Genomic DNA, 27,770 nt, shown 5'->3' with positions numbered 1-27,770 from the left:
ACAAAAAAGTTTTCAAATAATTACATTTTTTGTAAGCCATTCTGGTTTTGTTTTTACTTGAGCCATTGTTGCCGTTTATCCAGGCACTTTATTTTCAGACAAAACACAAACGTGCATGTTAACAGATATTCAACATTTCTTATTCATATTTAGAGCTCTGATGTTTTAGATATTTGAGAAACAGAACGTTGTCAGCTAGTTAAAAGTAGTACGTAAAAAGCACAAATACTGGTGGTGTTGGTTCCTGCAACTCTGAAAAATAACAAATCCAGCAGAACATGTTCATTTTAAAGAAACTTTTATAAAGTTTAAACATTTCTGAACATAAACCTTTTGAACAGGTCGGGACATATACAATTCTTAATATGAAACTGTAAATATCTCTCATTGTGCACACTCTTAAAGTGATTCAGAAAATAAACACTGCCATCGTCCACTGCTGGACCTTTTAACATCTCTTTATGTCACTTGAGGCACTTTTTGAAGAAACAGACAAAAGCACAACATTAAAAGACGACAGCGCCCCCTGGAGGCAGTCTTTTTTTGGAACACAGTGGGTTTTCTTGGAGCGGAGTCTAGCTTACACACTTAAACCGATCAGTTAAGCTTTATTATTAATACAGACATGCTGGCAGCATGAGACAGCTACGCATGCAGGTTTAAATATAGTCGCACGCTGCAGATGGCCGGCCCAGAAGGAGTTCTGAACTCCTCAATGTTCGCAGATTATGGATGGTGTCCATTCAGCTGCAGCTCTGAGACGGATATTGAAGGAGAGGATTGTTTTCAGGGAACATTCCTGCTTTAGAAACAATTTCTGGTCTGCAGATAAACATCACATGCTCGTAGTCTTTCCTCTGACAATGAAAGCGTCGGGCTGATTTAGCTCTGATGGTTACTGGTCTTAAAACCTTCTAATGCAACTAGGTACTTGAATGCTTCTCTGAGGCCTGAAAAAGAAAAACTTATAAAATCATTTCAAAATAATTTCTTCTATAAAATGCACGGACGAATGCAAAAAACAGAAGGCCGCTTTGATCTGTTCCTGAAATGTTTCTGGACACAAGTAGTATATGGAAATGTAAACTGTGAAAAGTGCAGTCCCACTTTAACCCAGAGACGAGCGCGATTCATGTTTTCCTGGTAAACGAGGCGAAAAAACGAGCACAAACTCCGCCGTGGCGGCGGAGGTTGTTTGTCTGAGCGTTGAGTGGAGCGTCCTTGAGGTGTGCGATTCTGCAGAGCGCGATGGCACCGGGATGTCAGAGCGGGACGAATGGGTTAGCAGAGTCAGTAGCAACAGCAGTGGCCGACTAGCTGGGAGTGGAAGGACTCTGGTCTTGTGAGGTTTCCTCTCCTGAACGGTGAAACAGAATCATAAAGCGGCGGTCCGACTCACAGATAGCACCTCTGTTTACTAACATGCGTCTCTCACCAGGAGGTCCGTCTCCGCTCTCGCTGCGTCGCTCGTCTTTATCGTTTGGAATTTCCACTTGGCCCAAATCCTGCGCATCCGCCACACTGGACTCCTTTAAAATCAGACAAATATTTACATAAAAACAGCCACAGTGACACCGGAGCTTCAAGAGGATTCTGTTTACCTGCGATTCTGAGAAACGGTCTTCGTCCGAGTTCCTAAATCCTTCTGGAGCCTCCATGAGGAACTCCAGGCCATCCGCTTCCTCTACATCACTGGTGAGACAGAAAAAAACCGGAGCAAGACGAAAACGTTTTTACACCCTTACAAATTTGTTCATGATTTGCTTTCTGTCAGATCAAAAATAATCTTAAAATTAAAAACATCATATTCTATTACTTATAAGGGAAAATCACCAAACTCCATATCAGGAATGTCATTTGGGCCAAAATTACCATCTCAAAAGTACTTGCAGCCAAATAAATGTCATTTTTAGAAACCAAAATCAGAAAGAAAGTTTCATTTTTTTAACTACTCATCAATAAACTAAGTATGACATATTTTAAATAAATAAGTAATACAATTTTCTTTGTAGAAAAGGATCCAAAACCTCAAATGGTTTTTGATGTTTTCATTGTTAAATAAAAGGCGCCCAGTTTGTTTATTATTTCGAAGGAAATTTGGAAACATTAGCCCAGTTTTAATTGAGCAATTAAATCATTTGGCTGGTTTACTTTAGAGTGTAAGTCCATAAGTAGATGTCCCAGTTAGCATGAAAATAGAAAGAAACCACCAGGAAGCTTGGAAAACACAATCACTTTGTGTTACATCTAAGATGTAAGTAAGTAGTTTTAAATTAAAATTCATAGTTTAGTCCCAATTTATTTAATTTGTTTTTGAACTGTTGTTGGAAATGCCCTTGAATCCCACTTTATAAACACTCAAACATGATTGCCTCTCCTTATTAAATCATGAACCATTAGCCAAATTTATTTAAAATCCAAGTTTAATTTCACTTCACTTCCTTCCCTAAGACTGAATACAGGCTGACCAGTAGGATCAAGGCATTTCTAAAGCAAACACATCATGTATATTTCAGCCACAAAGTGCCATTTTAACGCATAAGTTTCCTTCAGTTGTAAAGATGCTGTACATGTCAAAGATAACTTCAAAGAAATTTGCCTTTGCAGTTTGACGCCTTCAAATTGGGCCTCTGTCTCTTTAAGAAGATCCTGCCTTCAACATGTCTGTAGTGTTTAAAGTTATCCATAGTGTCCACACACTCTTAAAAAGTCTTACATTTATAATAAAAAGTGTAAGTTGGTCTTAAATACATTAATCACAGGTCTTAAATATTGTTGCAGGACTATTCAATCTAGTATTTAAGTTTGAGTAATTAATATGCTAATACATTGTTGCTAAATAGCTAGCTAGCATTTTTTGTATCCATCGTGGGTAAGTGGAAATAAATCACTAATTGGCAGGACGACATTTGTTTTTGCCACTTCTGTTGCCAACCCCATAGGAGCCAGCAGGGGCCCCAACCATGGGGCCCTGTGTTTCATTCAAGCTTATGATGGAGTTTTAGGATAATACTAAGAAAAAAGTAATAATATTACCAGAATAATGTTGGAAAATTATGACTTTATTCATGAATTACTATGATCTTTTTCTCGTATTATTTTGACTTAACTCTTGTCATTTTATTTGTTTTTTATTTTATTAGCGTGGGCCTCATGCTTGTACAGTCTCGCATTAAAAAGATCTTAAAAAGTCTTAAATTAGACTTTTCCATCACTATCTACAATAACTCTGAATAATCTGAATTGATATGACTTACAACAACATTTCATTTTCCTTTAGGATCAATAAAGTATTGTTGAATTGTAATTTTTTTAGTAAACATGCAGAGCAGAAAGAATCAGAGGAACTATTTCATCCTGTAGGTACTGACCTTCCTTCAGAGAACATCTCCACATTCTTCTCTTCTTCTTCTATTTTCTCATCTTGCGTTTCATTTTGGTCCTCTTCCTGTTGCCCATCCTGCTCTTCTTGGTCTTCACCCTCCTGCTGTTGCTCCTCTTCCTCTTCTTCCACATCCGAGAAGTTGAGAAAGTCGAAGCTTTCGAGGGCGGTCTCGACTTCCTGAGTGAAGCTGGCAGACGTAGGAAAAGGCGCCTGAGGAGAAACAGACGCAGCAGGTTGGCACCCGGCGTCACAGACAGACATGCTGAAGTTAGCCTTCAACCCACCGTCGGAGCGTCCGGCGTTGGCTCGCTCTCCTGGACGGTCTGCGTCTCCTGCAGTCTTCCTGCAGCTTCAGCAGAGACTTCTTCCTCATCTTCAGCTTCAGTCTGTTCGGCTGTAGGCTCCTCGAGTGGCTCCGTCTTTACGTCCACAGCCAGCTGCGTGGAGAACTCATCGGGGCAGCAGCTGCTCAGGTCGGCGGAGGCCTCAGAGATCAGGTCCTCCGACTGAACAGACGCCCTGTCGGCGGCACCGCAGTCCGAGCAGAAGGCCCGCAGGTGGCCGTTCGGCACCGCTTCAGGTTGAGGGAAAACGTCCACGCCTTCCGTCTCGTCCTCCTCCTGGTTGGACGAGAGCGACGGCGTGGAGACGCTTGACTTGGGCAGTGCAGCAGACAGCTGAGTGGTGGGAGTAGCTTGCAGCAGGTTGGAGGCCGTCAGCCTCTGAGTGTGATGAGCCAGAGCCGGACTGGAGGAGTCGTCTGATGATTCAGAGGAGTTGGACCAAACCGTGCCGTTCTCCATTTCTCCCTGACGCTTCAGCAGAGACTGGTGAAGAAAGAATTATCCCTGTCACTTCGACACGTAGGTTAGTAAATGTAATTTAAATTTAATATATAACAATAATAATACAAACTATGAGTTAGATACTGATAGGGTTAAACAAAAGACGGAAAATCTACAGTAGCTGTGTTTTATATAGGTGTGGAAAACTAAAAGCACATCTTAGGTCCAGATTTAAAGATGATTTGAACAGATTAGGGTAGATTTACGGTCTATACAAAACATGTTCATCACATTTTTTGCACAAAATCATTCTTAGATGATATTTTAGTCTGATTAGTTCTGTCCTCTTTCAGAATGAGATGTTTCAGGTCCTCCTGTCACTTTAAATCCAAATAATCTGCGGCTGGCCCACCCTCTAACTCAACGTTTACTCTCACACGTGAAAATGGATGCACAACTATACAACCACACGTCTTTAAAAAGCAGAAGTAGAGCCTCCTGCACAATCAACAAGAAAACAGCAAGTTTCTGGATGGTAAGTCAATAACAAAACACCAGTCTTTTCCAGCAGCCATTGTACAGCGCAAACAGCGATAAAACCAGCTGACCAAAACCAGGTTGCTAGGTAACGGGGTGGGCTTGGGAGGGTTGAAGGGTAATGGCGCAGTGCCTGTCAAATATGACTTAATAATTGAGAGGATTTTGAAACGGCTCATTTTCCAGACACCAAAAAATATCAACTTATTCCAGGAAAACAACTAAGTGTTTTTTTTAAGCACCTTGGCTTTTTTTTTTTAGAACCAGCAGGAACCCAAGTGAAAGTAGAAAAACATGCAAAATATGAATTTTGTGTACTAGGTCCCATTTAAACAGCAGAAATTAACCTAAACTGGAGCAGAACCATTCATCGCAGATGTTCTGTAATAAATGGTTTCGCTTCTTCACGTCCTTCAAGATCTGAACCAAACTCCAGAAAACAAAGAAATTTATTAAAATACTCCATTAAAATATTACAAGAATGCTCAATTCGATAAAAACAAAATTATAATTCAAAACTTTTTGAACAGTGCTGAGCATCATCTACATATCTGCTGAGTGAATTTACCTCAGGAGAAGGAAAAAGGTAATTTTTTAAGAGAGAAAACTAATTCCCAGATGTCCTCAGTGTGTAAACATGCAGTATTAAAAGAGCTTCATGTTGCGAACAAAAACACGGAGAAAATCTGGATCTGGTTTGCTGAGTGAAGCACTTTAAGTTGTGAATAGAAGCTAATAAATCTTAAACTAGAAAACAAGAGAGGAATGCTTTGACTTCAGCCGATTAGCCGACGACGGTGGATGTTTGGTACTAAACTTCACTGAATCCAACATGAACAGAGGAACAGATATTAAAACTCAACCAAATAAGACTCATCTTGCTTTTAAAGATGTCGTGGAAAGGTCAGCTGAGATGATTCATTTAGCTTCCCTTTGTTGCTGTATTGATTTCATTGGCAAATAATTAACCAACTAAATGATCGCCTTTCTTTTTATGAAGCTGTAAGTAAACATGGGATGGTATGAGATTCTAACAAGAAAAAAAAAAACACCTAAATTTAAAATAACCTGATCCTAATACATTGTCATGAAAAACAGAAAATATTAATTTATTGATACTTTGGCTTTAATCTTAATTTTTGCTGTATTTTATTAGGATTTTTATGAGACTGATCAACGCATGTGATAAATGGTTTTCTCTGTTTTTTACAAATATACTCTGAAAGGTGCGGCATGCATTTGTATTCAGGCTCTCCAGTCTGAAGCCACTCGGCTAAATCTTTCACAAATCCCCAAATAAAGTTAATAAAGTACAACTGTGTGTCCTGTGAGAGTCTACGAGGTTTGTTAAAGAACATTAGTGAATAAATAACATTATAAATCCCAAGACTACAGCAGATAGGTTGGGGATAAAGTAGTGGAATAGTTTATAGAAAGGTTAGTTTATAAAACAATATCCACAGCTTTGAACATCTTGCTCAGTATTGTTTAATCCATCATCTGGAAATAAAGAGCTTATCTTAGAGGTGACTTAATATGCTTTCCTGAAGAGGAAACATGTTCGTTACATTTTTTTTTTATATACCTAAAATCCAAATAAGCCTACAAAACTAACATTTGCACTCGCACAAGAAAATAACTGCCAACAGATGCCCAGTTATACAACTGTCTCTAAATATTATACAAATATCTTCTCTGAATGGTAAGTCAACAACAAAACATTTGTCTTTTCCAGCAGCATAAAGCAGTAAAAGCAACTGAGCCAATGCTTGGGTTGCTAGGTAACGGGCTGGGCTGAGAGGTTGCTAGGTAACGGCACAGTGCCCGTTAATCTGGAGGTTTTTGAAGTAGCTCTTTTTACAGACACATAAAACATAAACTTACTACCAACAAACAGATGTGTTTGGTCTATGTAATGTGACACACGTTTTCACAACTTTATATAATTTATTTTAAAAATCATGCATCAACTTCCTTCCATTTAACAGTGTTGTTCCACTTTAAGTTGGTATATCACATAAAATCCCAATAAATACAATGTAGTTTGTGGTTTTAACATAATTTTTTTAATTAAAAGATTATGAATGTTGTTATAAAGTTATTGTGCTTTTTGCCATTTTATTGATATTAGTTGGTTAATTAATTGGCCTATCTGCTCAGGTAGCCAGCCTGCACCTGTAGTTTTAAAGTATTATTAGTTTAATAATAGTTGTGTATTTTATGACTGACAATATTTCTAAATATCAAAGTTGGACTTTTCTTGTATTCAGATTAGAGCTGCGTGACATGGCTAAAAAAATTTATCTCTTTTTTCACAACAGATCCAATTTTAAGAGTTTTTTTTCACGCTTTCTTTTATAAAAAAAAAAAGAAAAAGAAAAAAGAAAGGAAATTACAAATGACAAAAAATATTATTCAAAAGGTGGCTTTTATTTCAATAATCCCTTCTGTGAGAATCAGGGTCAGGCTACAAGAATTTTTGTTCCATTATCAGAATATTGATTTAATTTTTTACCAGAGAATGGTCTTAAAATTACGAGACAAGTTTGAGAGAGAAAAGTTTCATGAGGATCTGACATGAGCAGCTCAGTTCATGTGGTTCTTTTTTTGGAATAGACAGTTGTTTGCATAATTGTTTCAAAGTTCTGCTACTAATAATAACTTGTTAAAACATTAAGTATTTCTATTAAGTATAATCTGTAAAAAAATTATACCAAAGTATATTTACAATACGCTCATTCCTCATTTAATTTATTTTTCATGTTTGAGTTCTCATAAAATGGCTACTTTATTCTTCATCTTCAAAAACCAAACATTTGATTGTTAAAATCAATTTAACATCCAACATTAAGTCCAAACATAAATGCAAAAATGTGTCTTTTTAAAACCTCTACACCAGGAGTGTCAAACCCATTTTTATTTTGGGCAGTATTAAAAATCTGAACGTTCTTGAAGGGCCGGATGGATGTACTGATAAAACCCATTAAATAGCTAACAATATCAATAAGTAGCTGTTTCAGCATTCAATAAGTGCTTCTTAAAATGAAACTATATTTAACATCTTTTCACACTGATTAAAAAACAATCGAAAAAATCCATCCACTTTTGATTAATTGCTGTATCGGTCAGACTATAACTTGGCATCAAATAAGGAGCAGTCACTTAAAGCCAATGTTTTTGACCAAATTTGAGGGAAAAAAATTCAATGAAATCAGAAAAAAAACTATTGGGATCTGTGGATTTTGTGTGAATTTTGTAGATTTGTGAAAAACTGGAGGGAATTGTTGATGGTCTAGAGGGCCACGTGATAAGCTACGGCGGGCCAGATTTGGCCCCCGGGCCTTGAGTTTGACACATGTGCTCTACACTGACACCCAGCCCATTCCTCGTTGTCACTAGTTTAAACATAAATTAAACGTTAGCAGGAACTGATTGGAAATCAACAACGATCAATTTGATTTTAAAAACTACAAACTACGCTAAAGCTACAGCCCAACACACCGGCTCTGATGAGATAAAGTGGAGCTTCGCTCGCCTGAATTCCCACCGTAGCGACGACGCCACACCTGGAAAAGCCGCCGCCAGCGAGCGGCCGTGGCGCGGCCCGCAATGAGGCACGCTCTTCGTCAGGGTGAGGAAGAGGAGCAGGGACACATTGGAGCACTACTCAACCACTATCAAACAGCCACAGCTTCGCTCAAACATGCTGCTGCCACCACACAACAAGCCCCCGCTGCTGCCATTCACTCCCCTCGTGCCGTGGGTCCCACAGCCACACGCTGGGTCACACAAGCCTCTGTGAAACCCGTCACACACTCCAGAGCTACGGCTACACACACAACAACTGGGGAGCAGCTGAAACAGAGCAAGCCGGTGAAATGACAGGAATAAACATGAATCATACACACACAAAAAAAGCAAAATTAATCAAACCACTTGAATGTTTCCCTCCTTTTGTCATGTAAGAAAAAACGTAACATATTGGGATTTTATGTGACAGATTAGTACAAAGTAGAGCATTTTCTTGTTTATTTAAAGAAAAATTAACATTTTCACATGTTATAGCTGTAAGCAGGGTTGAGGAATAACTAATTACATTTACTTGAGTAACGGTTTGGGAAAAAATTACCATATTTTCCGGACTATAGCAGCGGGCTTTTTCACCATAAGCCGCACCCAAAAGTTTTTTTTTTTTAAATGTAAACGTACATATATAAGCCACACCGGGCTATAAGCCCCTGGTATCTCTGCTGCTCTCGGTTTTTCAACTTAATAAATCTGCTATTAAGGACGCAGCCCTCCGTCTCCAACGCCGAACCATGGATTCGTTCACGCCGAGCGTTTCCCTCCTGTACTGCCACATCGACAGCCTTCAACTTAAAAGCTGCATCACATGAATTTCTTCGTGTTGTTTCCATGATGAGGGGGTTATGAGTTTGAAAACATTTCTCCGTGCTGCTAGCATGAGCTCGTTCTAAATGAAACCCAGCACTTTCTTTGATTTCCAATTTTGACTTCCAGTGATTCACTTCGTGCTACAGAGCCCCCTGGTGGTTGAAGAAAAATCCACAGAAAAGCCGCAGCGGGCTATAAGCCGCATGGTTCAAAGCGTGGGGGAAAAAAAGTAGCGGATTATAGTCTGAAAAATACGGTACTTTTAGGAGTAATTTTACTACGCTATGCTTTTTATTTTTGCTTGAGTAATTTTATTATGAAGTATTTCTGCTCTTACTTGAGTAAAACTTCTAGATTTTCTACCCACTGAATGAAAAACAAACATGTTTTAACCAAAAACAGTTTTTGTTCAAGTTTCATAAGTTTTTTTATTGAAAGAAACTGTTTTGGGAAATTTTTTCTTTTTCTTTATTTTGTTAGTTTTACGAATTATTGTCATTTTGGTCCTTAAAATACCAAAATTTCCACTTGACTTTATATTTCGGTCTGTCTGATGATGTAATTTTTAAACATTAAAAGATTGATCATTTTATCAGTTACTCAGTACTTTTCACCAAATACTATTTTAGTTTCCTTGAGTAATTTCTTGGATGGCTGCTTTTACTTTTACTCGAGTAAAAATATGTTGAAGTAGTGCTACGATTACTAGAGTACAATTTGTGTGGACTCTACCCGCCTCTTCCTGTAAGTCAGGCTGGACTTAAAATTGTTTCATACCACATCCGATATCTGATTTTAATTATTTTTATTTCCCTTACTTTCGTTTCTAAAGAAGAAATTACAAATGGAAGAAAAATATTTTTAAAAAGTGGCTTTTAACATCTCTTCTGTAAGTTGTAACAGAGTACACCATTTTTTATTGTTTAATTACAAGAATGTAGTCATAATATGAGCAGAATAAAAATGCAAAAATAAAAGAAAAACGTTGTTCAAATAAGAAAAAAAGCTCAGTCTGTGTGGTTATTCTTTCAAAAATATATTCCGACCTCCTGTTACTGATAATAGTTTGATGTGTTAAAAGATGAAGTATTTCCTCATCTGTAAGGCCGAGTATAACTTCACAAGATGCAAAGCCTTCCTCATTTTCATGTTTCATTGTTTTTCATGTAGGAGTGCTCATGAAGTCACTATTTTATTCTCCTAATATTATGACTTTATTCTGGTAGAATTAAAACTTTATTCTTGTATTGTTTTGACTGTCGTGTGGCCATTTTCATAATTAAAATAAAAATCATCTGCAGGAAAGGATGCATCTGCATAAATACTCCTAGCATCAACATGTGAAAAACTTATTGATACAGTGCAGGGCTGATCTGTTGATTATGTTTTGCCATCTAACCAACTGATAATTTCATAGCAAAAGGGGCTTAGCAGGAGATTTTTCTATGGAATTAGTTAGCAAATATTTATAGAAAAATGCAAAATGCATGTATTTTCTTGTAGTTTTTGCTTAATTACTGATCATATGCTTTTAGCAAATGACCTTATTTCAATCTCTATACTCCAGTTAATTATTTGATTACTAAATTTTTCAAACATCCATTCATCATGAGTAATCTGATTAATCGTTTCAGCCCTAGATGTAATGCAGCTTTAAACTTTCTCCCTGACCTGCTTGTTGTCTTCTTCATGATCCTTTTAGTTCACTAATGTTTCCAGACTTTCACAGAACCGCTGTAGCTGTACTGAGATTAAAATGAATCAGAATAAAGGGAGATATTGAAATTCATGCATTACCCTTTTGACTTTTTATTGACTTGTTTTTCTTCCACCTTACAGTTTTGTGTTTTTTATTGTTTCACCACATAAAATCCCAATAAAATGTTAAAGTTAATGGTTGTAATGTGACAAAAAGCTTAAAAGTTCAAAAGGTGTGAATACTTTTCTGAGCCAGTGTAAATAAAGAGGACTGTTTAATGAAAACAGTAAAATCAGTTTAATTGGACTCACGTAAAAGACCTGCTCCCGCATGGACGGCGTGTCCGGAGGGCTCTGATTGGACAGCAGTCGCTTGGAGACCGTGCTGGACGAGGACGTCTGGTCGTCCCTATCAAACGGACTGAACAAACAAAAACAACGCATGGAGTCAGATTTTTATAATAAAAGCAGCTGCAGCAATGAGAGAGAAGCGCCGAGAGAGAACAATTTATGACCTCCAGGTGACCTCTAGGTTGAGCTTCACTGTGCCGAGGTCGTTGATGTCCACGGCGAGCGTCTGCGGCAGCGGGCAGAACAGATCCAGCATCTCGCAGGACACGCTGCCCACCACCACATGGTTGGCCAGGCTCTTCAGCTCCGTCACCTTGACAACAGAAACGAGCAAACACGAGGCGCGGCCGCTCAGAAACCGTTCAACATGAAATAATCATTGAAAGGGCGAGCAGCAAACAGAGCATGGAGGACACTTTCCTGCGTCGTCTGGCTGCTACAGACACTCTGAACGCAGTAAAATTAAAACAGTTTAAAGCATTTTAAGGGTTTTCAAACTTTTCCAGAACCACATTTAAATAAATAAAAAAAGAGTGTAAATTCAGTACTATAGGACATCATCTATTACTGTTGTTAATAATGTTTTGTGATGGTTTTCTACATTCTAAAGCATGGAGAAAATTGAGTAAAACTTTGCATTGAAATTTCTCTCTCAGACACCCTAATTCAGCAAAAAAAGAAGAAAAATCCCCCAATTTCAATAAAGTTATTTAAAGTATAAAATATAAGCCAATCTTAATTTAACAGATCAATAAATCTCTGAGTCATTACGAGTAATAAATATTCATCATATCGAAACAATCCAAACACATCATGTTAAGGTAAACGACCTCAACATGACAGTGAGAATAAAAATGTCCGTATTTTTCAGGTGTATAAAAATATCTGGTTTCAACTGTAAATAATGCTTTCCAAAATTACACCTTTAATCAAATGTTAGAATGTTTGAATATTAAGCACTTTCCAAACCTTGAAAGCAATTTAAATGTACACATTTTCAAGGTTTTGAAGCACCCGTAGGAACCCAGTATGGTACGCAATACAAAAAATAAAAACAATCAAATGACAACATATACTGGGTTATTGGAAACCTACAGTATTATACATTATAAAGGTACTGAAATCCTTGGACCTTTTAAAAGGTATATAAAAAAGTTGAAAGACAGAAACCATCAACTTCTGCATAATTTTCAAAAAATGTTTTGTGACAGAGTTATAATTTAAGAGAAGGAAATTTAAATAAAAAAATGCATCAGAACAACCAAAAATGAGTTTTTGTATATTAGTATGTGGGGTAGATCTTTTGTTAAATAATCTCAAGCTAAGTACAAATATAAACCAATTTTTAAAAATTAAAATAAAAAAATGCATGTTTCAAACTTAAGGCCCAGGGACCAACTCTGGCCCGCCGCAGCTGTATACATGGCCCTCTAGACTCCAGACTACATCTATAAGTCCCTCTAGTTTTTCATAAATTCCCACAAAATCAACAGATCCCCATATATTTTTTAAAATAATTTTTACTGCAATTTTCTTGTCAAAATTGTCCGAAAACATTGTGTTTAAGTGACTGCTGCCTCGGCCTTTCTTGATGTCAGAAAATCCTGGATGGACCGATGCGTGTGAAAAAATTATCAATATTATCTAATTTTAAGAAACACATATTGAATGAGGAACGAACAAGCTATTTATTGATACTTTACTGGTTAAATGGGTTTTAGCAAAACATTCTGACAAAATTCAGATTTTTGATACGGCCCAAAATGAAAATGAGTTTGACCCCTTTAAATTTTAAAGCTTTATATGATTGATTAACTCTGAATAGTTAAACCATTTCGTGGAAATCAATGGAAAGAAGTCTCTTTTATCCTTTAAAATTCCCTGAATGACTTGCAGTGTCAATTTATTTTGTTTATTTCAGGATGCCCAACCTCTAAACCAGCCAAATTTGCTGTAATGAGCCTTTCATTACCACCTCTCTGCCACTTTACAGAAACCTGAGCACAATGTCAATAGCAGTGATTTATTCCCTTTATTCCAGTTTGATGGTTCTGGGTTATTCCTGCAGGTTCTTTCTGCTGATCAACTTCCCTTTTCCCACGCTGTCAACACAAACCCAACAGCATCTCCTCCGCCCTCTCACTTCAAACTCCTGCTAACTGGAATCCATCCAACAATAAATCACTTTGATATTATCACTATTAAGCCAAAACAAAACAGAAAACATTTCACGGTTTACAGCCAACCAGCAGGATTTTACAGAAGGAATTTAAAAAATCTGGTAAAACATACAAAATTACTTTTTTGACATTTAGAAGCGAGATCTAGTCAGATACGATTATACATATAATATATCAATGGGAAAACATAAACAAACACTTTCAGTTCTGGCTTCACACATCAATGACATGAAAAAACGCAGCCGCTCATGTCTGGACAGGAGCTCGGAGATATGATCATAACATGAGCTGGCATTGCTCCAAGGACTTCCTGTTTGTTGCAGGACCAGTTTAAAGGTTGTATTTGTTGGCTTGTAAGGTTTTGAAATAATGCAAGACCATACTGGAGTAAAGATTGAAGTTGCAACATCAGATAATTCAAAATGTTTCCTCAGACCTGTGCAGTGGCTCCTCCTAGGAGGGAGACGTTTGTGTTCATGTCAGAACTGCTTAGAACCGCGGTGTCAAACTCATTTTTGTTTTGGGTCAAATCAAGATCATTAATGCTCTTAAAAGGCCGGTTGTGCCAGAATGTATTGATAAAAATCTGTTCACAAAGATATCAGTGAATTCTTAAAAGTGAATAATAATATTGAACATTTTTGCAGGGCCTAAAGCATTTCCCAACTGTTTTGTGATTTTATGCAATAAAAATCAAAGTGTTTGTGGTACTAATTTGGAAATATTTGTGCTTATTTATGACAGTAAATGCAACATTTTATTACTTGTTGTATTAGATTAGATCATGACATTAATTAAGGCTGAGGCAGCTGTTTAGTACAAATAAGAAAGTTTTTGACAATTTTGAGGAAAATCTGCAATAAACTCCCACTTATATATTGGTGCAAAAAAGTGCGGGGATTTATTGATTTTGCATGAATTTCCACGATAATTCACAAGAAACCGGAGGGATTGATTGATATAATTTGGCAGTAAACAGATAAAAAATGCTTTGATTTGATTGATAAAATAATATTTAAGCACATTTAGTGCTCAGTCTAGAACTTAGAGGGCCTCATAAAAAGCTAGATTTGGCCCACAGGCCTCTAGTTTGACACATGTGGCTTAAAAAGTCTGACATAATAACTGAGAAGACAGAGCTTGATTCATTTTAAATGTTATTTTACTAATTTCCTGTACAGTAGTTGGTGCAAATTGTTGCAATCCTCCCAAACAGAGAGAGGCGTAAAAGAATGAAATATTAGGGACGTGCAGAAAAAGGAAATGTGGAAAAATTTAAGAAACTGTGGCCATAAAATAATGTACATACAAACAAAAAGAACTAAATATAACCAAGTCATTCCCTTTTACTGCAGAAACAATGTTTAATTACATTACTTCTGCAATAATAGTTAAATAATCACACGATTAAATTATTTATTATTTGTTCTCTCAAAATTAATGAAATAGTAAAAATGTAGTGAGACTATAGCAAGCTAAATACCTGTATAATACTGTTCTGATGGAAGTAAAGTTGTACATTTCTTCTATATTCTTGATATTAGATGCCCTTTATTCCATACACCCTTTGTAATGCCTAGAAACGTTGAATAAACAAGAATAATAATTACACCATCAAATGTTTAAGGACCACTGCTTAGTGCTATAACTGAGTCACACCAGGTGATTTTATTTTCTATTTACATGTTTCCAGTCATTTTTGACTTCACTATAAAAGAAAAATCCTGTAAATAGTTTAATTACCTTGATAGACAGCAGTTCTGTGACCAGAGGCTGGAAAGTGAACTCCTCGCTGTCCCATATCTGCTTGTTGCTGACCTCCACACGACCTCGCAGCCTCCAGCGCTGCCGGCCGTACCGCATCAGGACCTACCAGCCCCCAAAATAAACCACAACATGAGGCCACTGCAAGCAGAAACCAACGGTTTGACTGTGTCTGCCAGTCGTGGCTGCGCCTTACCTCGTATTGGTCGCCAGCACACAGCCGTGCGAACCCAGCGAGGCCTGAGACGTCAACAAAGAAATGAGAACTGGACCGCGAGAAGGAAGTCGCAAAGTAAGTGTGAAGAGTGACTCACCCTTCATCTTCACATGAAATTCTCCCATCTGGCTTTCTAATTCGTTCTCCAGGGAGCACATGTGCTACACAGGCAAGAAAAAACACAGGCTCACACTTAACAGATCAATAATTAAATCAATATTCATTCATTCTTCTAACTTTCTCTGCTTATACTGAACTGAACAATTCGGTGTAAGCTACAATTCAGTAACAAATTAGGACAAAACTGCAACTTTTACATTAAAATCTACTTGCAAAAATGTGAGAAGCAACACAAAGTGATCATCTTGTCCAAGTTTTCTGGTCTCCTTCTGTTGTCATGGTAACTAGGACCACATGTCCTCATTGACTTGGTGCACAGAAATTTGCTTTTCATTGCTGTATTAAAATTTGGCTAAACAAAGCAAGTGTTTTCAAATGAACACCGACCTACATCCTGTTTTTATTGCCGAGATCAGGAGAAAAATGTCTGTTTTCTTCAATAAATTAAAAAAAATAAGCAAATTTGATAACTTATTTAAAAAGAAAAGCATACTAAAACCATTTGAAATTTTAGATCTACAAGCCCGTTCCTACAAAAATAAATCTGATGACTTGTTTAATTAAAATAGTTTATGCTTGGTTTATTGCTGAGTAGATAAAATTGCAACATTTTTTGGTGCCATTAGTTTTTAAAAATGATATTTTGGCCTGCAATGGCTTTTGAGGTGACTATTTTGGCCCACATAGCAAACTGTTTAGACACCCCTGACCTGGACAAAATTTGTAAATTAATCAGCAAGGCAGACTTTGATTAAATGCTATGTAAAAACGAGCAGACTCCAGGTCAGCCACTTGCCTCTGTGTATTCCCTGTAGCCTTTATTGGCTTCGCTCAGGCTTTCTCGGGCCTCCTTGCTGCCTGTGGCCGAGTTAAAAGCTGCCACCATCTTACTCGCTCCATCACGCAGTCGCCGTTGTATACAGTAAGCCTCGTACAGTTCCTCCACCTGGGAATATCACAAACAATTGATAAGCATTGATAGATTTTTGTCATAGTAGATCAAAAAGCACAGATTTATTGTATAAGGTGAACTCTTTATTTTAAATCAACAAAACACAAACTCAAGCTTTAAATTAGAAGTATTTAATGATAACGTGAACTTCAAACCGCCTCTTTAAGTCTATGTGTTGCTCTTTAGCTGTTAAATGCTTCATTAGATGCCCAGGATTATTCAATTCAATTCAAAAATACTTTATTAATCCCAATGGGAAATTAAGTAGTGCTGTAACTCATTAATTTAGATTCTTCAAAGTTTTATTAAAGATGGTGATGGCTGCTTTGAAAGGTTGAAAGAAAGAAAGGTTTTGAAAAAAGCTAAACAAATGCTATTCCAAACAACCCCCGTGTTACATAACTGAAATAAAAATGTATAATAAACTATATAATATGCATAAAATCTGAAAAGAATGAAAAATATCTATTCATGTTGAAAAACATCTATTAAAAAAGGAAAAACAAATAAAATAAAAATATCCCATAAAGCCATAAAACACAGTTTCTCAAACTGGAATATTTTCTACAGTGTTGGAGATTATTTTAATCTCTATTTGTTCTCCTCTGTTTGGTACCAAGATAAGCTTGGGAACTTGTTTGGTCTATAGTTGCTTTAAATGGTTTAAATATAGTTAGGACTGCAGATAGATGTAGAGGAGTAATTATTATTTGTAGGAATCCTATATGAGCATCACATCTATTTTACTTAAGCAGCATGTTCTCTCATCTTTCCTGTTTTGAATTGTGGCTAAGAGGAAAGAAACAATCAAACTATTGCTGTCAGTCATCATATTTGTACTCCAGGAACACAGCAAGTCATAGAAACCAAAACTTAAATCAATTTAAAACGTAAAGTCTAAATTACAAAAAAGACACTTAAGTGTCAATAACTGAGGCGCAGGATACAAGCATGTCTGCCGGCTGGTGATGAAAATGAAAAATCCAGAGGGTTACCATTAACTATGTCAGCCAATAAAACTAAAAATATGAGCTGAAGGCCAATAACATTCTCCACAGAACCGAGGGCAAAATGAATAGCTTGTTATTACATGACCTTGTGATTTGCTATTATTACAGCCATAAAAATATTGCTTCTGTGTTTTTGGTGAGCAGGAAATTATCAGTTACACGATACATAGGGCAAGACATCCAACCATGAGAAAACAAGCATCCAGGCTTTCAGTTCTGGAGTTTAATAAATCAAAAATGTAGCTGCTTCTGTAGAAAGCGTGAACATATAACAGGTGAGCTGATGTCGCTCCAATGATTTCCTATTGGTGACAGAATGAAGTTTTTAATGTTTGTTTTTAAAGCTCTGCAATGAACTAACAGTGGCTAAAAATCCAGAGGTTGAAATGTCAGATTACTTCAGATTAACTGAGTCTGCTAGCAGATGACAAAAATGGAGAATCAAAATGGTGAACATTGAATACGCCCGCCATTAAAACTAAAATATGAGCTGCAAGATCACATGTTTCTCCACAGAACTGAGAACAAACTGCAAAGCTGTACATCTTGGCAGGAATCATCTTTTATTCTCCTACAGAATTGCTTATTGTGTCTTTTTTCAACCCTTATGTCAGAAAATTGATCAGATCTACATACTAACCTTGCTGAGGTGGAACTCCAGGCGACGCATGAACCTCTCGATGGCTTTCACTTGCTATAATAAAAGAAATATACATCAGCTAATTCAGTCACATAGAGAATAGACGGTTAAACAAAGGTTTTCAGGGCTGGCATTAACAAAATAAGTCCAGTATATGAGGCTTGTTGTTCTACTTAATTTACTCAGAAAAGACCTATAAAAACTTAATATCTCATTTAAAGCGTGTCCTGTCAAAGCCTAAACGGTCAGGCAGAAATGAGTCCAATCACATGTGAAACATCGAGGTCAAACAAAAAACCCCCCAAATAAACAAAGATGTTTACATTTAGACGTCGGAGGATTTACATAGTTTAAATTTTGATTTACAGCATTTTCTAGACAAATTCAGATGATTTTGGAGCCAATCACATGAATAAAATCCAGAACATTTTAATTTTTTCTTTACCCCAGCACAGTAAAACATACATTATATTGCCAAAAGTATTTGTACACATGTCCAAATCCATTGAATTCAGATGGATCTGTATGTAGTTTGGTTCAGACGATAAGACTCGTACATAAAAATAAATCAGAATGAAACTCACCTTATCCAACTCATACAGAGACCCCTGCCAAGAGATAAACAAAAACAATCAATTAGAAAGACACGTTATCGACTAATGAGTTAATCTAAAGTAGACTGATCTTACCAATCGACTAACGATTATAAGCACACATTTTCTTTAAAACCTCAATGGCCGTTCCGTCATGCAGCTCCACTGAGTGAGCGCCATAAAAGTGAAACATAAGGAGCTTATCGAGTGTTTATATTTGGAAACAGAACCACCTAAAGTAAATATTACATCTGAAATCGGGCTCTGTTTGGATTGTTTCCCTTTTCGGTTCAGGATTAACCGCCATCTTTGTTTCTACATCAACTGGCTCAGATTAAGGGTGAACGCCGGCGCCTTCGACTGGATGGCGGCCAAACTACAACACTACGAGGAGGCGTCAATATATTAGATAATATATTGGAACTACTTTTAATCTAATAAACCACGTGTGTCAAACTGATGGTCCGCGGGCCAAATGCAGTCTGCATAGGTTTTCATGAGGCCCCCAGATTTTAGAAGTAAAACCTTTAATATAACAGCTTTGTGCTTAAATATTATTTTAATTAATAAGGAGTTTTATCTGTATTCTTCCAAATTAGATCAAGGTGAAAATAAGTTTAGTATTATTTAATTTCAAGAAGTGTCTGCATCATATGCAGACACAGCTATTTATTCATAATTTAACAGTTTGTTTAATGAGTTTTCTTAATACTTTCTGCCACAACCGGTTCTTGATCTTGATTCGGCCCAAAATAAAAACGAGTTTCACTACCCTGTAACAAACCATTAATTGCTTGCATCCCTACATTCAATATGAAGTTCCCCCTCAATAATAGCTGTATAGCCACTGCTGATACCGAATGACACCGATACTGGGGTGACTGGTTTGACTGGACAGGCTCTCACCAGGCGACTGTTCTTCTTGTTTTCTCTGATCTGCTGACCCAGACTGTCCAGCTCCAGCTGGTGGACCTGCAGGTATGACCTGACATGACAAAGGAAAAACATCTTTACCCCCAATTGATATTCCACCAGGGAGCCACCCACACCCACTCATGCCTCCACTCACTGTAAGCCTTTGCGTAGAGCAGCATAAACTTCATCCAGCCGCTCAGGTTGGGGAGTTTTAGTGGGTGGCAGTTTGGTGGAGCCTGTGAACATCCTGCTTCCTTACAAGGCACGTTTTCTTTTTTGGATCAAACTGTGCAGAGTGGAGGAAGAGGGAGAATTATCTTCTCTGATAAAGAGGTTTGGGATTTGTTCCAGCTGAAAGCACCAAGGCGACGGCGAAACGAGGCAGAAGGAACGCCACTCACCTGCTGAGCAGAGAAACACGATCACTGCATGCTTGGAGGGTTGAGTGTAGCTTTGCGGCTTTAACAAACCGAAGTACATGTCCTGCAATCACACGAGAAGGTCACATTAACAGGGAAAGCACATCTGTCTGTATTTGACGTGGTTGTTTTGAGATTCTCTACAGATTCTGGTAATTACAGGGGTGAATGGGAGGAGGAAAATGGAGGACATGCACAGCGTTTCACTTCCTCAGTTTGTCCAGGCCGCTTTGTTGAAAGTCTGAGATGGCGAGCAGCATGTCAGCAGCAACCACAGAGGCCACAGCTGACAGCAGCAGGGAGTACAGTCTGCTTATGCTTCTCTTCCCCTTCCTTCCCTTTCCCCTCCCTCTCCTCCACGTCCAGCACCGGAGTGCAGGAAGTTGATGCTGGCCGACGCTAGACAGGAAATTCTCCACTCAAGTTTGGTCTAAGAATAAGAAAACCATCCCTCCACTGAGCGCAAGAGGCTAAAAAAAAAGAAAAAAAGAAAAACAGAAAAATGTCGAGGCTTCAGCTCAGCGAGGAGCAGAAACTACAACAGGAGGAGTAATAATCTTCTCACAACAGAGATTAGAGAGTTAAAGCAAAGCAAATCTGTCCAGCAGGAGCTTGGATGGGACGGCAACCAAAGCATCTGCTCGGCATTGCTGGGGAAAGTCTCACTGTGACAGATGGAGAGAGGAGCTCCACCTGTTGCAGAGGAAACTAGAGCGGCAGCTAACAATTATTTTATAATCAATTATTGTGTTGATTATTCTGACGATTAATTGGCACATTCCGCAGATATTTTTATTGAACTACTTAAGCTTGTTTTCTGCAATATTAGAAATACCAATAAACAATTAATTTTTTAAATAATAAAAAACATTTTGTCTAAAATGCAATAATAAAACATTCTGCTAGTATTCGCTTTTCATTTGTAGCATCTTTCTGCTTAACTTAATATCTTAAAACTGTAGAGATGATCTGTTCACTTTTTTGATTAATTGATTATTAATTGGATAGCAAAAGGTGCTTAATAGGAGATTTTTTTTTACTGAATTTGAACAAAGTCAAGCTAAATCTGTCACTTAAAGAGATCAGAGTAGAACATAGTTATTTTATTTTTTTACATGTATATTTTTTGTACAGTTTTGGCCAAAATACTGTTCTTAATATGTTGTTCTTTCAGCAAATTGCCTTTTTTTGAGCCTATATACTGCAGCTAATGATTAATCGATTACTAAATTAGATGGCGATTATTTCAGTAATTCGATTCATCTCGATTAATCCGATTAATCGTTTCAGTCCTAAAGGAAATACTCAGATTATGGCTTTTATTTGATCAAAGCATTATTGCTACATAATAAGATTAACCTTTTTTAGGAAAACAGTGTGAATATGTCGACTGGAGGGATTGGTGGAGTTGATCAATTTTAGTTTCACAGATTAAACATGGCCTATCAACGTCTGCTGTGATAATCTGACAGAAATAATCCAATTTATCTCTTCACGTCCATGCATTTTAGACCCACATCACGTCCTCCTCAGCAGGCTGCTCTTATATTAATAACTATGAGAGCTAATCGCTCAGTTTGCCCCCTGTTAGATGTGCTTTCATCCCTTTTTTCACATAGAGGTCATTAGCTGGATTAATCCTCTCTGTACGGAGCTGCACACAAAGAGGACACTGTTCACAAACACCTCACAAGACTGGAGTACATTATTCTAAGAAAAAAAAAAAAACAACAGAAAAGCTTTATTACAATCAGTGAAAGTACAAGTTCAGACAGCTGTTTCTGCTGAGAAAAATCCCAGGAATTAATCCATACATTGGTGAGTGAACAACGTTCCACATTCGCTGTTTAACCTGTAAGTTGTTCGTCTCAAATTAGGAGCCAAGCAAAGACTTGGAAAACAAAACAGAAAGAACATCCAGTGCCTCAGAATAAGGATTCAGTTTTATTTCCCACATTTTGTCATGCAATGCAGGGCTGGGCGATATGGACTGAAGGCTTTATCACAATACTTTGTGGTACTATTGTGATAAAAGTGACAAAAATAACTATTTATATTTTGTTTTTTATGTAACTATATAGCTGTGACTACATGAAACAGCAACACAATCAATCACAATCCATACTGCTCCTGAAAAACATAAAAATTATAATGTGTTTCCTTAGGAAACCAGTCACATATAAAGGAGATGTGAATCACTAGACTTCACGCAATTAATCATATTTTCAAATTTATCGATACTCTCATTGAACTAATCTACTAATCTACTTTGTTGTGGTGAATTAGCTTCTCTGATTTCATTTTCATGTGTTTCTTGTTTATAGACACAAAAATTCACAGCGTAGGTCTCTGCGTGCGTGTATGACAGGATTTTAAATTTGTATTTTTTTTTATAAAAGGTCCACATGAACTTCATCTTATCTCCTTTATAAAAGGTCCAACCAAGGACAAAATCTGTGCACAGAAAGTGTGTTATAGTGTCGGTAATTCTCCATTCAATTGGATGCAACCAAAGCAAAGCAGGAGAAGGAGAGCACACTGTGGCATGAGGAAAAACAACATTAATGGAGACTTTAACCTGAGTAACATCACAAACAAAAGAGGAACACATTCAGAGACGCAAGACATTCCCCATCTGTGGCTTTATTTTAAAAATTCTGTTTTTGGCCCAAAAGACAATTAGTGACGAATGTGCTGTGTTTAGTGTTATCTAAATTATCCTGACTGAGATTTGGTTTGAAGAAAAACTCGACCGTATCTGTATTTTTAAAACCTACATACCAACACAGCGCATTCTATGAGCAAAAAAACGTATTTGGTATGACTAGAACTTTTTAAGTATTTTAGATTTGTCAAAAGTCATTTTGTATTCTCCAAGGTGAAAATGACTTTTTACCTTTTGTTTTTAAGTACATTTCAAAACTTGGACTCCTTTACTTTTACTTGAGTAAAACAGTCCGACCTGTACTTTTGCTTTTACTACAGTATTTTTTCATACAAGAGCCTGTACTTCTAGAAAATGTGAGTACTTTTGACACCTCTGCCTCTGTCCACATGAACGTCATCTTATCTCGTCTTATTGTAACCAGACCTCTGAGATGTTCAAAGCATTAAACGTCTCCCTAACTTTCTCCCTGACCCATCTGCTGTGCTCCTTGGCCGGCTGTTTGTTCGCTCATGTTCTCTAACAAACCTTCAATAAACAGCTGGATCTATACTCATGCTAAATTAAACACAGGTGGACTCCATTTACTAATTAGGTGACTCATAAAAGCAATTACTGCACTGAATTTTATTTATCGGTATACATTCTTTTCCATCAGGTCAATCACGTAAAATTAGTTCCGACTGCATTTTACACAGTCCAAAAACATGACTGTCAGGTTAACTGGTCTCTCTCTCTAAATTCTCCCTAGGTGTGAGTGTGTGTGTGCATGGTTGTTTGTCCTGTATGTCTCTGTGTTGCCCTGCGACAGACTGGCGACCTGTCCAGGGTGAACCCCGCCTCTTGCCCGGAACGTAGCTGGAGATAGGCACCAGCACCCCTCCCGACCCCATTAGGGACAAAGGGTGAACAGAAAATGGATGGATGGATGGATGCATTTTATCTAGGGGTGCACCGATTTATTGGCGCTGATTTACTTCATTTTGGGAGACTGGTGATCGATTGATACTTACATGTGAATCTGATCTTAGCTACCTCAGTAAAGGTCTAAAAATCAATCACTGTCCTCTTCTGTGAGAGAGGTTTGACTGATAAATGGACCCACCAAGTCATGTCTTCACATTTGCAGTTAATAATAGTCATCCCACTGCTATCAACTCTGCGATTTTCTTGCTATATATAGATATAGCAATATTTCTGATTTTTAAAAAAAATTGTATCGGCCAAAATCGGAATCGGTAGGTCAGGCTTTATAAAAGAAATCGGTAATCGGCGATTAGCCAGAAAACGACAATCAGTGCGCCCCTAATTTTAACTGAATACGTGTAAAATTAACCCCAATCTGATTATGTTTTTGAATACAATTACTACTTTTATTTTCCGGTGAGTATGATCAGTGATTTTGGGAGTCTTAAAGGGAACCGTGTCTGCTCCACAGCTGCATTCACCCATACTTTGGTTCTGCTTCAGGAGGAAGAGGAGAAGGAGGAGGTGGAAAGGAAGGGGAAGTGGTGTTACAATAAAATGCAGCCACCTCTTTTCCAGATTACTGGATTATCTTTACCCGGCGGTAGCAGTAGGCCACTCAGGCGGATAAACACACACCGCAAAGCTCTTTTCCCCGCACTAACAGAGAGGGATGGAGCTCGAAGTTATGAGGCTTCTTCTCTCCACATCCACACTTTGTATTCCGTTCATATCCCTCCCCACAGCCGACCAGAGGGGCTCATCACAGGCCACAAAAAGTCCCTTCCCGTCCTGAACAAGGACCCCCATCAACTCCGAACGCATTTTAAACACCAAAACAGTCGAGGAAAAAAAACAAACAAAGCAAGAGAAGAGCCGAACGGAGCCTGAAGGCAGACTGTTATTATTTGGAAAACATCACAGCGAGACAACTTCTTCACGCCCGACGGACGGACTCATGTCCAGAGAAAACACTCAGGGTTCCTCCAGTGACCTTGGTGATAAAATAAATGTTCAGCGTCCTACCTCTGTGTTCGTGTCCGACAGCCCGGAGGGTAGAGCCGGAGTCCCATTCTCAGCGAGATGCTGCTCTCACTTAGCAGAGGTTTACAGTTATTCTGGGCGCTGTCCTTCTCCCTGATTTCGCAGTTTTTTTGTGTCCAAATCAAGCTAGCTGCGAACACCCAAGGCCACTTCCGGTGATCAGATTTCAGCATAAAAGCTCAGCAAGTTACATTTAGTGACCTTCTTAAAATAATAGCCAAAGACTTTTCTTCTTCTTTTTTTGTCAAAAGGGATTTCTGCAAAAACAGCTCTCCCTATTTATTGACAAAATTTGATTTAGGAAAAAAAAAGGTTAAGGTTACATTTTTGTATAAAAACATGTTTTATATTATTAGTGTGATGTAATATTCTAATTTTAAATGTCATGTTTACATTAACTGTAAGCAGAAAATAATCATAACAGATATAAGGACTTTCAAACTTTCATCGGTGTGTATTTAATCTATATAATGTTTCACTTAGTGATAAAGTTGCTGAAATAAATTGAGTTTTCAATATTCAATAATATTGTATATTATTATTATTATTATTGCTTGTTCCAAAACATTTGATTTTTTGAAAGACTTGTTTAAAGTTATATCGGAGTTTTACTATTATTATTATTATTGATATTATTTTGAAATCTGGCTCCCTCAACCGGAAATTGGGCCTGGCTAGTTGCTGTGACAACAAACATGTCCCTCAGCCTCAGTTACTGTTTTCTCCGTTGCTACCCCTTTTCTGTGCTGGCGACACCACAGAGAAAGCAGCGGAAACAAATAGCCATGACTATTCCGAGAAAGAGGAAGGACCAGGAGACGAACGCTTTCCCAGAGCAGCGGTCACAATGAGCGGCCTGTTCGGTTCGGTTCCGACGGATAAATCTGAGCTGTAGATGCCCCGAGGGTTGCTGGTCCGAGTTGGACCCGCAGGCTGAGAATGAAGGGACGAGCATCTGGCACTTTTCACTCATAAAATACAGCTGGCTTGCTGACAGCGTGTGGTGTGCTACACCGCTGGGTAAATTATGTTGTTTCGACTAATTATTACAGTATCGGGGAATCAAGGCACCGAAATTAGGAGGAATAAACTTAGTGTTACTGGGATAATAAAGTGTGGATTCCCTTTGCAGAAGGTTAAAAGTAACACCGTTCTGAGCTGCAAACTGCTTCCACGTGTTTGTGCCAAATTTTGTGCCAAGTTTTCCTAAAATCCATGCAGTGTTTTCCACATCTAGCTCAAAAGAATTTGCTGCGTACATACAATGTACAAGCAAACACATTAAAAGGAAGAACTTGGTTGAAAACATGTAATAAGGATGGAAAAAAGACCGAAAATGTATTTTTTTTTTTAAAAAAAACTCTGCCTGCCCTATATGTCAACAAAGGAATGTGTGCGTTAAAATAATACAAAAAGAAAAAACTGACCACAAAATACTATTTGTAGTCAGCAAACTAGATTTAACAGAGTTATGGTCAGTAGTTTTATCATCAAGTAGAATAAAACCTTTGCTCTCCATTAATGCAGTTATTCAGTTACAGTATTTTTCATTTTTATTTGTTTTATGTATAGCTCTGGATCAGTGTTGAAACTCTAGGTGGCTCTCAGAAACCACATGAAATCCAAATACCACTGTCGGTTTATGGTCACATTCTGAGTGTGTGCAAATGAAATTGAGCAAGAGTTATTAAAAGTTTATGAATGCACATTTGGGGCAAAAAATGTGCCCCAAATTTCAGTCTTGCAGCTGAAATTGAACTCAGAGAAAAAATATTCTATAGGAGTTTTATAATTGTATATTAAAACAACTTCAAATTCTTATTATTTGAGTCGCACTTACTGTTGCTCCAAATGATCCAAAAACAAATCCACATACCTGAACTTGTGAATATTTATCACTCGGGCACAAAATTCGGAGCTGGTTCGAAGTCAGACCAAGGCAGTAACATCATTCTAGTTAAGAAGTAAAAAGATCAACATGGTGATGCTCATAAACGTTGTAATACATCTTACATAAACAAACACCACTTTAAATTTGATCAGTTTAGAGTTATGGGCGCTACAGTATTTAAGGCGTAGTGTTAGTTGTACGTCTCGTAAAATAAACATGCTTCCACCACATCTTTCTACCGTTGATGAGAGCGGCGGCCATTTTGAAACGCGAAGTCCGCCGCCTCACCAGGTGTAACTGGGGCTAGTAGGAGTTACTGTCAGTTCATCAGAGGGAAATCTGACTTAGGATGCCTTTCCAGTTGATTTTTCTCGACTGGAAAGCCGGAATTTCCCAGTTCCGAGTACAACGGGAACACATATTGTAGTGTAGCCTTCTCTCAGTCAGCTGACAGCAGGAGGGAATGGCGGTGGTGCTTTTTGCTGCCACTTCCCGCAACTTTAAACCATCATAGTTTGACTAGGTTTTTGTAAGTAATAGAATAAAATAAAATAAAAAACAGCTTCACTCAATTAACAGAACTTACATAAAAAAAAGCAAACCTTTAATTTGACCTGAGTGTACACACTTTTAATTAAGGTGTACTATTTGTAATTTTACACCGTTTTAAATATTAAATGGTATGACAGCTGCTCAGTGGTAGAGAACCTCCACCACAAACAGAGTCCATCTTCCTTCTCAGTCATTGCTGATGTCTTTCCACATTGGCATTGTGTTAGTATGTACGCTTCAGACCAGCAAACCACCAAAACAGGTGCTTTTATGAAGATGGTCACACTTGTTACTGATCACTTTATCAAAAGTTTTTCCATCAGCAGCGCCTGGCTGCTACTTTCAGTAATATAAAACTGACTTGGATGGATTTGTATGTTTCCTACAAATGGATTTTATTTTTAAATCATTGTGAAATGTGTGGTATTTTTCTACACTTGAGGTTTGATGTCAACTTCAGTAGAATCCTTCAGGCATTTCTCTGGAAAACTAGAGTTCTGCTCCGTTTTCATCTAGGACAATAACATTTTCTACAGTCGGTATTTACTAAAAATTATAAACAGACTTAGGTTTTTTTCCCCAGAAGATTATGTAACATTTGCAGCCCTAAAGTTTTATTTAGCTGGACAGAGCAAAATGTTTCTTTCACAAAAGTTGCAAAATGCTGCAATAATCAGTTTACAGTAAAAAT

General features: G+C 37.6%; 1 protein-coding gene across 1 annotated transcript; it reads right to left on the bottom strand.

Annotated features, from left to right (window-relative positions):
• Positions 1–68: 68 nt before the first annotated feature.
• LOC116718312 (rho family-interacting cell polarization regulator 1-like) lies at positions 69–24,774 on the bottom strand. The gene is made up of 17 exons (XM_032560129.1): positions 24,619–24,774; positions 19,944–20,025; positions 19,697–19,828; positions 19,534–19,612; positions 18,619–18,642; positions 18,035–18,088; positions 16,229–16,378; positions 15,410–15,473; positions 15,292–15,335; positions 15,075–15,200; positions 11,316–11,464; positions 11,113–11,221; positions 3,670–4,212; positions 3,372–3,595; positions 1,602–1,692; positions 1,436–1,529; positions 69–1,357 (listed from the first exon to the last, which is right to left on the bottom strand). The coding sequence occupies exons 3-17, from the start codon at positions 19,786–19,788 to the stop codon at positions 1,314–1,316; spliced, it is 1,887 nt and encodes a 628-aa protein (XP_032416020.1). The 5' UTR covers positions 19,789–19,828; positions 19,944–20,025; positions 24,619–24,774; the 3' UTR covers positions 69–1,313.
• Positions 24,775–27,770: the final 2,996 nt, after the last annotated feature.

The sequence above is a fragment of the Xiphophorus hellerii genome, chromosome 4 (genome assembly GCF_003331165.1).
Source record: "Xiphophorus hellerii strain 12219 chromosome 4, Xiphophorus_hellerii-4.1, whole genome shotgun sequence".
In the NCBI taxonomy this organism is placed as follows: Eukaryota; Metazoa; Chordata; class Actinopteri; order Cyprinodontiformes; family Poeciliidae; genus Xiphophorus; species Xiphophorus hellerii.
Note: the sequence above shows the minus strand (reverse complement) of the source record. Positions and strands in the feature narration are given on the sequence as shown.

Coding starts and splice junctions, on each gene's coding strand:
- LOC116718312 (XM_032560129.1), bottom strand. CDS start 19,788: ATGTTCACAGGCTCCACCAAACTGCCACCCACTAAAACTCCCCAACCT. Junction 18,089..18,618: donor CTCTGTATGAGTTGGATAAG/GTGAGTTTCATT, acceptor CTTTTATTATAG/CAAGTGAAAGCCATCGAGAG. Junction 15,474..16,228: donor GCTACAGGGAATACACAGAG/GCAAGTGGCTGA, acceptor TTGCCTGTGTAG/CACATGTGCTCCCTGGAGAA.